Source organism: Larimichthys crocea, chromosome XIII (genome assembly GCF_000972845.2).
Source record: "Larimichthys crocea isolate SSNF chromosome XIII, L_crocea_2.0, whole genome shotgun sequence".
Classification (NCBI taxonomy): domain Eukaryota; kingdom Metazoa; phylum Chordata; class Actinopteri; family Sciaenidae; genus Larimichthys; species Larimichthys crocea.
This window is the reverse complement of record NC_040023.1, coordinates 25,309,339-25,323,352: the sequence shown is the minus strand read 5'-3', so window position 1 is coordinate 25,323,352 and position 14,014 is coordinate 25,309,339. Positions and strand designations below refer to the sequence as shown.

Sequence of the window (14,014 nt, the reverse complement as noted above, 5' to 3'; positions counted from 1 at the left end):
CGTGAAACTCTAACTTAAGTTCCTTTCTCCACACTAGGGAGCCAGGGAACTGGATATGAACTGTCAGTGTAACAAACTGAATATAATACATAATATATAATGTGTAATGGATGACCACGTTACCCACATTTTACAGTCCTGAAATGATAACTGTAAAGTTAAAGTTTTAAAAAATTGCTTGGTATTGAGGTATGCATAAAGAAAGTAAACGCCTGTTAGGTCCTGCCCATTCATAAGTGTGATTGGAACCAAAAAATGACTTAAAATGATAAAAATCTGCATATCGGAAATAATTAAACATTTTAATAATAATAAGAGGGGCATGATCTATCTATCTATCTATCTATCTATCTATCTATCTATCTATCTATCTATCTATCTATCTATCTATCTATCTATCTATTAATTCATAATAATCACAATATGGACGGTAATATATCTCGTGTTTTGCCTTCTAGCATCAGAAGTCTTTCTGTGTTTCTCATTCAGGATGCTGAGGCTGTCCCTGATTGGTCCGCCCCTTTGTACAAAGCTGAAACGAGCTTCCACTTCCCTTTCCCCGGAGCAAAGATGGCGGAATACGACCTCACCACCAAAATTGCCCACTTTTTAGACCGTCATCTCGTTTTTCCTCTGCTGGAGTTCCTGTCTGTTAAAGAGGTACGGACTATATCAATACATAAACACTTCGGTACATTTTATTCGTTATTTAAAGAGACTATTTGAAACTTTTGAACGGTGAAAGCCGTGTACGCCGAGGAGTGGACCACATTTTCTGTAGCTGGGTAAAGTAGCCATATTTAGCGACAGTGGAGCCGGAAATACATGCTTCTGCCTTCAAAATAAAAGTGGAAAAATAATAACCATTGACAAAATCGTGAAAAAATGTAATATAGTAAATATGCAATTACATATTATTTAAACGATATGAGTATGCGATATGGATTATATTGCGCACCTTATCATTATACACTAAAGGTTTCAATAGACTTTTACGTTTGGAAATGGAGTACCGGAAGTCGTGATTTTGATTGTGATTAACTTTACACCGCTTAAGGGAGCCACGCGCTTGTACAGTTTTAGGTGGTTTTAGGAGCGCGTGTTTCTTTTACTCGGAGTAGTAGGTTGTATATAGTAGTTGGGCGGTGCTTCCTTTCACGTTATCATTCTGCATGTGGGCGAATTTGCCGCCCAGTGGGGATGTACTGTTCAACGAAACAGACAGCAATGGGCTATCAGGCGATGCTAGCCCTTGGAAGCTAACAAAAGTGCTTCGTTTACAGTTAGAATCCTCAATGTTGAAAACACATATTCAGGCAACTATTAGGACGTCATCGACATCGACAACAACTGCAAAATGATTAGAAACAGTATACACAACAACGAAACACCATATTAGCAGCAAACACCCGCCAGGTCCACTGAAACTGATGTAGCATTAGCTAACGTTAAAATGTGACGCTGCGTTGAATTAGAAAAGCAGAAATGACCGTCACCTACTTCTACAGCTGTCTCTCACTGTTAACACATGTGTGGCTGCTTCTTTTTTGGCTCAAATGAAGCTGAATATTGTTTAAAGTAACACAATAGTGAGCATGCTATCCTGGCTTGTTCTGTATCTACTGTAGCTTTATTTTCTATCTGTTGGAGGCCGAGATAATGTCCGTGAGCTGCTCGGGGGGGATGTGGTGGGTATGAATGGAAAAATTGGCTAAACTCATTATCCAGTTAATACATTGTGCTTTCATAATAATTAATAAATTGAACACATACTGTATCAGTCTTTGTATTTTTTTTTCAGAACCTCCTGGTTACATAATACTGTATACAAACTACCCCCTTACCCCTGTTCTCTATTATTGGCTCTTTTCTTAGATCTACAATGAGCAGGAGCTGCTTAATGGAAAACTGGACCTCCTCAGTGACACAAACATGGTGGACTTCGCCATGGATGTGCACAGAAGCCTTTTCCCTGAAAAGGAAATCCCCCATAGTAAGTGTTGATGCTTTGTGGATGCACACTCTGCCATATAACGGACAAAAACAAGGATGATGTATCGCTTGAGAAAAGTCATAAAGCGGTACTGTGCTACACCACTCACTCCAATCTGAATTGATTTAGCAGTAAAACTGTGTTTTACAGTGTTTTCAGTGCTGGGCCGCAGACTATGTACATGTTGGTTTATGGGGTTACTGTAGCTAATGACTTTCTCCATCTCCCTATGACAGCTCTGAGGGAGAAGAGGACTGAGGTCGTGGCCCAGCTAAAGCAGCTGCAGTCAGAGACAGAACCCATTGTGAAAATGTTTGAGGACCCAGAGACAACGAGGCAGATGCAGTCCACCAGGTAAAGTATTATTCTTCATCATCATCATCATCATCATCATCATCATCATCATCCTAAAGCTGCAAGGCATGCTTTGCCTTAGTGAGGTTGTGAAATGTATTGCTGGCCTTACTCGCCACAATTCTAGGATTAGTAAAACCTGTTATTTGAAATCATAGACGGCACAGCAGCGTCCATGGAATTGCATTTTGAATGAAAAATGGATTCCGCCTTTTTAGGGCTTTCTCCGAGCGAAGTCAGCAAAGTCGGCAGTAAAAACAGACAGACGCACGACGCTGTGGTTGGCTTTATTAAAAATGTTTTGTTGTCTAGAGTGATTAAAATAGTTTGGTCATATTCAGTCTTTATCCTTTCCTCTTTGTTTCTTGGCGAGAATGTGTGCAGTTAATCAAAAGCATTTTCCATTTTCATATATTTTCAATTTGTATTGTTTTCCTTGGGCTTTAGACATTTGTTTATTTAATACTTAGATTTGTAGGAACTATTGTGAGATTTGAAGCCTGATAATAGCAACATTGACTTAGTGCTCGTCTATGTTATAGTTAGTTTGCTCTCAGTATGAAATAAGGAGGAAATCTTCCTTTTGGATGAAGAATGATGTGTCTGTCTTAAGTTATACTATTTTTTTCTTTTCATACCATTGGATTTGTAAAACAATAGGAAACTCATCTGGGGTCAATGAAGAATTTGCTCTGATGCCAAAGGACATGCAACAGTTTTATTCCACTATTATGGCCTAAATAATGCTTGATGCAGTTGCCTGTTTTTAACAATATTTCTGGATTAGAGGATCATACAGTGCTGGAAATGAAAAATGGGTTGATATTTGAACCCAATGCCCAGTACGTTAGGGTTAATGCACAATATCCACAAAGCATTTTACAGGGTAATAGAACCTATTGCTCTTAGTACTTTTATTGAACAGTTGGCTAATAGGCCTATACGCCTTAGTAGGCTTTATTTGGACAACTACTGAAGCCAGAAACCAAGCCCAGCTATCACAGTAAGTCATTTTACTGCCATATTTATAAACAATCTGTCATTAGACCACCTTTGGGTGATCTATGATTTATGTTCTCATTTTTTTCGGACTTGTTTTAAAGCAGTGAAAATCACTTTGGGGGTTTTGAGTCAACATGCAGCAGATGCCTCCTTGACTTTTGCGGTGCAGAAGGTGGCAGTAATGCTGTGCAGACTTTTTCATGAACAGTTGCCACTTGTTGGACATTTCAGCAGCTGATTCTCATCTAAACCTCATAACAAGTGCAAAGCAAAATATAAGCTATTTTGTAACAATGTTAAGACAGACACGGTGTCTGTGCAGAGGGGTACATCTGCTGTGTTGTTTGACATGTCTCAAAAAGTATGTACTGACATGGCCTGTGGCTAAGATAAATGATCAGAATCTGTGTTTCTGTAATGCACAGCAGGCTGACATTCCACTCTACAGGGAACTCACCCAGAAGCTTCTATAGACCCATCAGCAGACACGGACTGTCCTAAAACAATGAAGCCTCAATGTGATTCGCTTCACACACATCACACATGTGCCAGCAAATGCACAATAATTCATCCACATTATAGAAGCGAACATGCCCTAGAAACACACAAACACAAATAGTTTCAGTGTGGTGTCCAAATAAATACCAAGATTCTAGGTTACAGGCAAAGTTGTAAAATGCAGTTGGGGATACAACAGTTTCTAAGAGCCAGTGCATTCCTTTATTTTGACAAAGCCATACAGACTCAAAGGCACTTTCCTCACCAGACATAATTTGTTAGACATGGCTAGCATAGATTTGTAGTGGCCAAACCAAATGTAATAAACAGCCCATCACACTGTTTTAAATATGAAATGGTCTTCATTTGTGTATACCCCTTGATTTAGACCAGAAGTGGAAAAATGTACCTGAATGGGACTCCAAACTCCAGGACGACAGCCAGATGGCAGCTCAAGTTAAATGACCTCTAACTACAGAACTGTCTTGCCTTTTTTTTGTTTTGTTGCAGGGATGGACGAATGCTCTTTGACTATTTGGCAGAAAAACATAACGTAAGTTGGCCTGATCTGCTGACATCTCACTTCTTCACTGCATTTCCCATGGCTCTTGTGTGAACCCATGGTTGTTTTAGGGGCGATGTGGGAGGGGCAGGCTGAGCAGGGAAATGCAGAATTACTTCCCAAAACCCTTAACTCATTTTCGGGGTTTGTATGGCTTGCACAAATTCTGTGGACATTTACATTCTGTGGTGAATTGTTAAGAATAAACGGAGTAGCTCGGGACTCGTGGATAGAGCCGCAAGAATGCCGGAGGTTCTATATTTACCGTGATGTTTGGCTTCTTACCCTCCCCTCCATCGGTCCCCTCCCACTCCGGTATCCCGCTGACCTGCATGCTGTCCTCAGTGCACCTCCACACAGCCCAGACTCAGGGCCCCTCAGCACATGCTGTGGGAAAGGCTTGTGCTGCCCAGAGCACCCACTGCCTGTCACAGTTCAACTGAATCTTAGTAAATGGGCTGACGTCAGTGCATGCTGCTGCAAGATACTGGACAGCAGAAAGGACAGTTAAATATAGGAAGACAAGTAGGCTTGAAATGATAGCCCTATATATCTATATCTTTATATATATGCGTTTCTAATTTAGCTCACATGACCACGTCTTGGCAGATTTGTTACAAAAGTACCAAAAATATTCTCTTGCCATTCATGGCAAAATACCACTGATGTGATATAACAGTGTTTACTCTACATTCATTTAGCAGTGGTGTGCCACCGCAGCAAGAGGAAGTCTGTTTGTGCTGCAAATAAACAAATAAAAATTAGACTTGCAATTTGCAAGCCCATATGTTTGAGAAGTGAAATGTTATTGTGATTGCAACACCTTAACCCTGACAGATGTGACCCGAAAGTGGGAGGTCCTTAGGCACCACAGCTGCTTAAAATTACAGAGCAAGCACAATGTTTGATTTGAAAATATGCCCACTTATTGTTTGACTTTGTCTGACAACGTTTCACATTTCCTTTGTTAGTGATACTGATGCTCTCATATTTCTCTTGAAGTTTCGTCAGGAGTACTTGGACACGCTGTACAGATATGCCAAGTTCCAGTACGAGTGTGGAAACTACTCCGGTGCTGCAGAATATCTCTACTTCTTCCGTGTCCTGGTAAGTTTTCATCTCTTGACATTGACATTGACATTCAACACCAGTTAACATTAATAGCGATGTTTGCCGATAACTGTATGGCTCCCCTCACTTAACAGAGTGTCTGTAGTATTTTACTATCTTCATTTATATACTGGCTTAAGGCATTTCTCTGACATATTAAAAATTGAACAGCACATTATGATTACTTTAATTCCTCAAAAGGACAATGTTTGCACAGGAGAGGAAAAGAACACTTAGAAGTAATTGAATGTGAAAAGCTTACGTCATTGCTTATTCAATTCCCTGCACGTCTTTTGTATTAGGAGGATACTGCTGCTTTAAGACTTGAGTAAGATCTTTTACTGGGCCAAGTGATCAGTGGCGGACTGCATAATCTGTCTGTAGTCTTCTCACGGGGCAGGCCTCAGTAGACAGCTTATTGATTTGAGTGCTGTGGCCAGAGAGTCCCTTGTCACGACTTCTGAGTTTATGCTCTGCTTAGTTATGTAAGGCATCTCTTAGTTAGCATTAGGAGGGTTGCACACATTTTGCAAGGTGTTTCAGGGAGGCTGTGATGGGCAGTGTACTTTTTATGTACTACCACGATGAGCTGGAGAGGGAAAAGACAAACTTAAACAGTACATTAGAGCTGGGACGATATGCTTTTCTCCCGATTCGATTCTTTTACGTTTTTTTTTTTGGGTGCCAATTCAATTTAAATTGCGATTCTTCGATATTTGCTTTTTTCTTTTTTTTTCTTCTTTTTTTTTTTTAAACAGAGTCGAATGATGATGATGATGTCTACAGACTCTATCAGGAGCCATATTTCCCAAAAAAATGCACATCACATGTGTAAAATTTATTTAGCAGCTATATATTTGAACCATTTTAACTGATACATTTGAACTTAAACTCTCTTTTCAAAAGACTGGACTACATATAAAAGAAGTTTAAAAAATAGTATATAAAAAATATATTTCTGAGGGTTATACTTTCCACATCTGAAACACTTCTAACAAAATGAATTGCAAGTATAGTCTTTCTAATGTAAACTGCTACATTTATCTGCACACAACACAAATAGGAGGACCTTAGGATGCTGTCTTGCCAGGTGGGAAATAACGTTTGTGTTTCCGCAGTACGCGACATCTGCAATACCGAGTTTACAGCTTAGCTTTTGACATGTCGAGTTCTGCTTTTCCCTTCAAAGCAAAAAATCTAAAATGTGCTGGTGTAGGTTTTATCGCTGCATTTTTGCAAGTTGTCCGCCATTCTTCATTTTCTGTTTAGGTTTTTTCCGCAAATGGATATGACGTCACATTATTAGGTAGTCAAAATAAGTTACGCTCTTTTTCCCACCTAGGCTTATAAACATAAACTAAAATGAAGCATTGAGATTTTTGAACACATCTATTTAAAAATCATAAAACAAAAAATAGCTAAAGTTATGTGAAACGTTTTTTCCTCCCACCCCTACAGTACATAGTTTCATTAAATCATTTTCAAGATCAATTTTACAAATAATGCCAACAAATGTTTTTTGCAGAGGAAGATAATTACAGTTCAGAGAGTACTGGCAGTATTGTTAGTGCACATGCACACTCCCTATTTCCTCTATAAACAAAGAGACTTGTTGCCTGGGTTCTGGCATTTGTGGCTTCTCTCCCTTTGCCCTCAGAAATGACGGGCTAGGTGCAGCTCGACTGCAAGGGCTGCTGCCTCTCATAAGACTCAAACCTTTCCGTGGCCTCGGTCAGAAACTAAGTTTGAGTCACTGTAGAGTTTTATTTAACTGTGAAAGGTGCCACCTCATCTTGATGTGACCCTTGAATGTTTGACTATGAAGCTTTACCTTCTGAGCTAGAGTAGTCTTTGAGCACAGCACAGGCAGCTGCATGCATTTTTGTAGTCATTATTCTTGTAGTCAACAACTGCTGGTTAATCTTAAGGGGTCTTCATATTAGATGGTTTTAGTACGTTCTGATCTGTTGTTAACGAGATTGCGTGATTCATTTTAGGTCTTTGACGCACTGTGTACCCCTGCAGTTGAATAATGGTTCAGTTAGCAACTCAGATATTTATTGCCAGCTTTGCAACGATTTTCCAGCCTCTGTAATAGCCAGTGACAAGTCACTGTAAGTCTTGATAGACTGAGCTGGAGGATACACAAAAACCAAAACACCAACAACAAGCCATGGAGCTGAGGTGGAACCTAAGCGATGCATTTTTTTATTTTTTATTTTTTTAAAGAGATACTTGGAAACTGTTCTTTTCACCAATGAAACAAGTGTTGGTAACATCCACAGAGTTCTGGAATGAAAAAAATTGCCAAGTGGTGTGAGTTATACAGCAACTATAAGGCCTGTATCCAAGGCGATTCCATCATTAGCTATGCAAGCAGCAGCTTCTGGGCGATGCCAATCATAACTTACCCCAATGCTCCTTTCAAGGTCACATCTAGGGCATCTTGAAGAATTTGAAATAAAATGCACATTTTCAGCTGGAATATAGCTTTATTTTGACTCTCTTTGTGTTATCTTACATCAAGTGTGAGGAGGTTCAACTTAACCGAATGTCCTATAATGACCAGTGGAACCAGTCTGCATAGTCAGTGGTTTCCAAGTGTCACTCACTTGTCCTCTTACTTTTGTTTGTCTTTGGTTCAGCATTTAACTTTGCGGTAAAGCAAGGACTCCATCCAAAGCCAACCCTGAAAGAATGGGCAAGAATAAGATCAACATTTTGTCTATTCATTAGAGTGAAAAACATTAAGACCATCTTTTGTTCCTAGTCTAATTGGCATTTGATACTGCACTGCGTTGCCTCTTGTCTTTTGGATGTCAGTGACTCTGGCTAGCCATGCACATTCGTTATGCTGGAGTGTCCCCTCCTCAAAAACTTGGCAGCGACTCCGAGCGATGATGAACCCTCTTTGCTACAAACAACCCTCTTAACCCAAAGCAGTTGGGTACTTCATTTGATGGGTTTTTCACTGATCTGCTTAAATCTGTAGAAGGAAGAGCTGCATCCGAGACAGGATGACGGATAATTCACCCAAGATTTCCACTTCCACTCCCTACCAAAAAAATGCATTAAGAAAAGTCTTCAAAAGCTTGCAACAGATATGTCCCACTGTTCCAACAACAGTTGTTTATGGCTTTGCAACTCAGTCTAAATAAACCAAAATTGCTTTAATTGAGGTATGTTGTTCGAAGTCCAGCACAGATTTTTATTTATTTTTTTTTCTTCTTTTTTACCCCTCAAATTGTTAGACCCCTCATTTTCGGTTCCAGTCAGATCAGGCTCTGTAACTAGATATCTGTTGCTTACTCTTGACAATGCAAGAGGCTTTTTAGATGGGGGGAGGTAGAAATGGATTTCATTAGTGGGAGTGTGTAAACCACTCTCCCCCTCCCTTCTTTTCGGTGTTTTGTGGACCTCCCATCCTCACAGGCCCCTCTTCTGTCTCTCCCTCCCCCGTATGGGAGAGGTGAGGCTCCATAAAGTCATTTAACGTGGGAAACCCAGTCAATTAAACGAAGGAAGCCAGCCTTGCAAAATCCATGCCTCAGGTCTTGTTACAGTGTGGCCTAGCCCGAAAAGAGCAACTTATTCATATCATCACTTAATGCAGGGATTGAATGTTAAGAATAAAGATTGAGTATCCCGACGGATCCCCAGCACAGTAAATTTATTGTTGCTGGTCAGTCAGCGAAAATGTGCCCATTTCACAAACCAATGGAAACTTAAGGTAACTGCTGGAAAAACCCAGGTATTGAAACTTTTCTAGCGTGGCCACTAGTGAAAGCCAGACTGTGTGTGTGTAGAAAGCTGCCATAATGACCTGGAGGTCAGCCAAACGTAGCAGGCAGGGACTTCCAAGAGAGGGGAAAAAAATAACAAACAAAACAAAACACTTCAACAGATGAAATGCTGACCTTTATACTGGCAGTGGAGCCAATCTTTTTTTTTTATTCCTCTCGCTGTTACAATACTGATCTTTCTTGTGACTTTTGCACTCTGAAAAAAAAATCATTCATAAAGGGCTGGAGTCGTGCTCTGTGATCAAAGAAACTCTGTTGCTCTGACTGGATGGACAGACACACCATCTTACTGTGTTCCCCTTTGGGGGAATACTACAGGATATTTTCTAAATATTTTCCTCCTATCTGCCATCGTCTCGTATTATATCATAACACCTTGTTGAAATGTTATCAGAGTGTAATTGGTCTTTGCCAAGTAAGAAAAACCCCCAGTGTATTTCTAAATAATCTTACCAATTTGTGTGGCTCCAGCGGAAACCTGTTCTTTTTTTAGCGTTTCCTCAACTTGTACATCTGTCGTGTCTCACAGTCCACTTTAGCGGCTGTCCGACGGTGTACGGGGGTGTGTGGTTAGGATCTAGCCTTCTCTGGCCGCTCAGCAGACACCCACCCTGACTTCCTGCTTGACTCATGTCACTGCGTCTGGTGTTATCGTGAACTACTGTGGCGCAGTTTCCCATGAGCCCTAGGGTGTAGTCCAGTGTCCACTACAGAGTGATTGCCTTGCTGAGGTTCAGAGGCATTCCCAACCTGTGTTTCATTACCTGATTCTTTTTTTGTTTGCTTTAGTCTGTTCTGGAAATCAGAAACAGTAGCCTGCAACATTTTTGACAGTGATTATCCTCAAAAAGATGTCTTGTTAGCGACAGTTCATATTTCAGCCTAATTACCTTGAAATAATGGCACAGTTGTCCAGAGTTACTGAAGGTAATGGATAGAGATTATTGCAATTATCAGTCTCACGACTGAAGTGGAAAAATGTTGACAAAGGAAATCTCTCTGTTAACCTTATACTACCAATTTATATTTTACATATTTGGCACCATTACTTGACAGGTTAGTTATGTCATGTTCAAGTGCTCTACAACCACCCAGAATACTTCTTCAGTCTCATCACTAAAGCTGCAGTTAGTTCTATGAACAGAAAAATGATAAATCTTCTAGTTTGAGTGGCAGTTTTCTTTTGTATGTGGCCATCGGTGACAGATACTCCAAATCTTTTTTTTCCCCCCTCTGAGTTTGACGGGAAACGTGACAGCACTTTCTTAATTCTTAGCTGATTATAGCTGATTGCTGTATTCTTTATGTTTGCAGCCAGGTGAAAACAGCTAACTTGGCTCCTGAAATTTGTTGTATTAGTCAAGTATTTAAATTTTGTGAGCCAGATTTTACACACAGTGTGCGTCTTGTCCAATTCCAGTTTCCCAGTAAATTGATTAAAATCTTAAATGTGCCCGAAATGCTTTTTAAACCATGCCTCTCCCAACATATAAAAGTAACCCCAAATGTTCACCCACAATTTAATGCAGAAGATCAGCGTTACAACACAGCAATGTACTGCTACAACTTTATTTTCTAGTCGTGACTGTAAAATCAACAATCAACCTTAGTCCGCTATAATTTTGTGTATGCTTTCTGTCCCTGCGTCGATGGAAAATCTTCTGCACGTTGAACTTTCAACACCTTTTTAGATTTGACAACTGTTGTGGCAATAGTGTGTGCTAATCTGAAAGTATCAAACGATATGGTCAACTGCAATGCAGTAGTTATATCTAAAAGTGCAGCAAATTAGCTTTTATTAAAAGTCTAAACAGTCTTTCATGATCCATTTCTCTTTTTCGCCGAGCCCCATTCCCTTAGGATGACATAATTTAATCCATTTATCCAGTATAAATAAGAAAAGTGACTGCACCGTGCAGCAGTACCACTGAAACCAAGCAAGTAGTGGTAAGCCCAGTCTCACTGTGTATGGATGCAGATGTTCCTGAACAGTCCGCCAATTTGAAACTCTTAATCAGAATTAGGCCTATCAAGTAAATGTGGAAAAACTGTTGTTTCACATGTTGTAACGTTGTGTGCTAACAGTTCTCAATGTATGTTCCCAAGGTCCCATCTACAGACAGGAATGCCCTGAACTCTCTGTGGGGCAAGCTGGCTTCTGAGATCCTGATGCAGAACTGGGAGGCAGCAATGGAGGACCTGACCCGTCTGAGAGAGACTATCGATAACAATGTAAATGCCCCACTTCTCAGAATTTGATACCTCTTTTAGATTGCCTTACATAGACTCTCATATTGACATTTCACTTTCAGTACAGCTCTGCTGTGACATTTTATTCATTGGCCACATGTGCTTACCTGACTACTTAAGAACTTGGAGTGTTTGTTTGATGGCCACATTTTAGGACAACTTTTATGTGACTCTGAACATATTTTCATTTCTTTATTCTTTGTCTGGGCTTCTTCTACACTTTCCTTCCTGTCTTCCCCTCTGCCTGTATTTCTATCCTTGTCCAGTCTGTCACCTCCCCTCTCCAGTCTCTCCAGCAGAGGACATGGCTCATTCATTGGTCTCTCTTTGTCTTCTTCAACCACCCCAAGGGCAGAGACAATATCATTGAGCTCTTTCTGTATCAGCCACAGTAAGTAACATTTATAAAATAATATAATTTTGTTTCTTGTTTTAACGCCCTGCTTTCACACCCAGGAGATTCCAAAATGTTTGGGAGAATACCAGGAAGTAGTTGCAAAGATAAGATCTATTTCCACGAAACAAATTACAGGAAAGGCAAAATTCTGACACTTGCTTGAACCGTGGGTTTTTGGCCAATTGAGCTACATTGAAATGCAATCTGCAAACTCAGCCTTAGGTGAAAAATATGGCACTCTTGTGAAGTTTTTAATTATTTGGAGATTAAGTGGTGCATCACAAAGCAACCTTTACCTTCGTTTATCCTTTAGGCCTTAAAATGGGCATAGAGTGATTTGTCATAGTTAATGTTTTGGTAGATTTAACGAATAGTTTCCACATGATACTTTTGAGAGACTGTATAACAGTCAATGTCTCTTTGTATTTAGATAATAATTGATGCTGACAATAAATGTGTCTGTGTCGTGTGATTATGCACTGTGTGTGTGTGTGTGTGTGGTTTTTAAAATTGTATCTTTAATTCTGTGGGTCCATATTAAAGTATATGGTGTTGAGAAATTGTATTGTAGCTCCAAGGTAATTCTTGATTCTAATAGGATTTGGAGAAAGGGTCAGTCATTTTATCACATTAACTTGATTTAGAGGGAACCATTTGCTTTAATAACACATTTTTGGGCGGTGGGCTTCTTCATGAACCCCGTTGGTATTTTTAAAGTGGTTTCTGAAGTGTGTGTGTTTTCGTGTGGTCTGTTTACTCTCCAAGTCGAGAACGAGGCCATGTGTATCGCAGATCGGAAACTTTATACTCTGTGTTAAAATTTGCACACCACCTATTTTGATGTTTTTGCTCCCTCCCCCTGTTCTGATTGCAGGCTTGTATAATTGTACAGATGACTGGGCTCCACAGACAGTATGACAGGCGACCACAACACAGCACACTCAAATGTCTGGTTCCCTGAATTTTACTCAGTTTTTAATTTTATTGTGGATGATTAAGGAGGCCTGCCCAATAATTACTCATGAAAAGCTCACCCAACCATCTGTGTGGACAAACTGAGGTAGTTTTGTGTGCTTTGCAGTTTCACAGTCTAGAAACCTCATGTTTTCCCCACTGAGGCTTGGCTCTTGTTTCCCATCTCTTGACCAGTACTTCCTTTGGCTGAAGTTGGTGACCAGTGGCTGGCCTTCAGCTCCTTATGTGACCTCCCTTACCCCTGCAGTCAGCAGATGTTGGTCCAAAGCCTTGTTTGTGTACTATTGACAGACTGCACTGGCTTCAAGTGAAATAATACTCACTAACTAAGTATGATACAGGTGCAAAGTGGGCATATACGACTGCAGTAATGTATCCAGAGTCACTTGATTGTCTATATTACTCGTTCAGTTGTTCGACATGATTTTCTTTTCCAGACAAGCCGTGAAATGGAACCTTGTTGCCCTGTCCCTCTTCTGTGTTCTCACACAGCCCCCCTTAAACAGAGGAAATTTGAACTCCTACTTGTTTTCTTGGCTGCATGCCTCAGTAGCATCTTCAGCAAGGCTTGTTGCCTGAAAACTTGGGGTGGAAAAAAAGGGAAAAAGATGAAGTCCCCTAAGTGGACTAGAGTGAATGCCCCCCAGATATGGTACAGTGACTCATGCAACATTGCTCGCTATTGGAGCCCCCCTCCTTGGAGAGTGAGTAGGTGTAAGTTAATCAGGAACACAGCACGGAGCGTTGCGGTCTTCCACGGGAGTCAAGCAACTACAAAGGGAGGGAGGAAGAGAGCTCCCCTAAAACCAGGCTGATGATGGCTTTGCCAAGCAGCCCACTGCTGTTTTTAGACTCGGTGCTGCCACAGGTCTTCTGTCTTTTTTTTAAAATATATTTATATATAAATTAAATCTTTCAGATAATTAAACTATTGTCAGCTCTCTCTTCCTGAGCACCACGTGTTCCTCGGGCCTTAGCTACTTCCTCTTTTCAGATTTAATTTGGTCAATTAGCGGTTGAGTAGAGGTGAAGTTCAAAGATAAGGTATTTAAAAAACAATAAGGAATTTT

The 14,014-nt window shown here is 40.3% G+C and overlaps 1 protein-coding gene across 1 annotated transcript in view; it reads left to right on the top strand.

Annotated features, from left to right (window-relative positions):
* Window positions 1-509: 509 nt before the first annotated feature.
* Window positions 510-14,014, top strand: part of eif3ea (eukaryotic translation initiation factor 3, subunit E, a) — a 26,085-nt gene continuing 12,580 nt past the window's right edge. Inside the window, exons 1-7 of the mRNA XM_010740365.3 lie at window positions 510-660; window positions 1,876-1,993; window positions 2,230-2,347; window positions 4,358-4,400; window positions 5,412-5,516; window positions 11,429-11,554; window positions 11,839-11,963. Coding sequence (XP_010738667.1) covers window positions 571-660; window positions 1,876-1,993; window positions 2,230-2,347; window positions 4,358-4,400; window positions 5,412-5,516; window positions 11,429-11,554; window positions 11,839-11,963 — 725 coding nt within the window. The 5' untranslated portion in view covers window positions 510-570. The remainder of the gene's footprint in view (window positions 661-1,875; window positions 1,994-2,229; window positions 2,348-4,357; window positions 4,401-5,411; window positions 5,517-11,428; window positions 11,555-11,838; window positions 11,964-14,014) is intronic.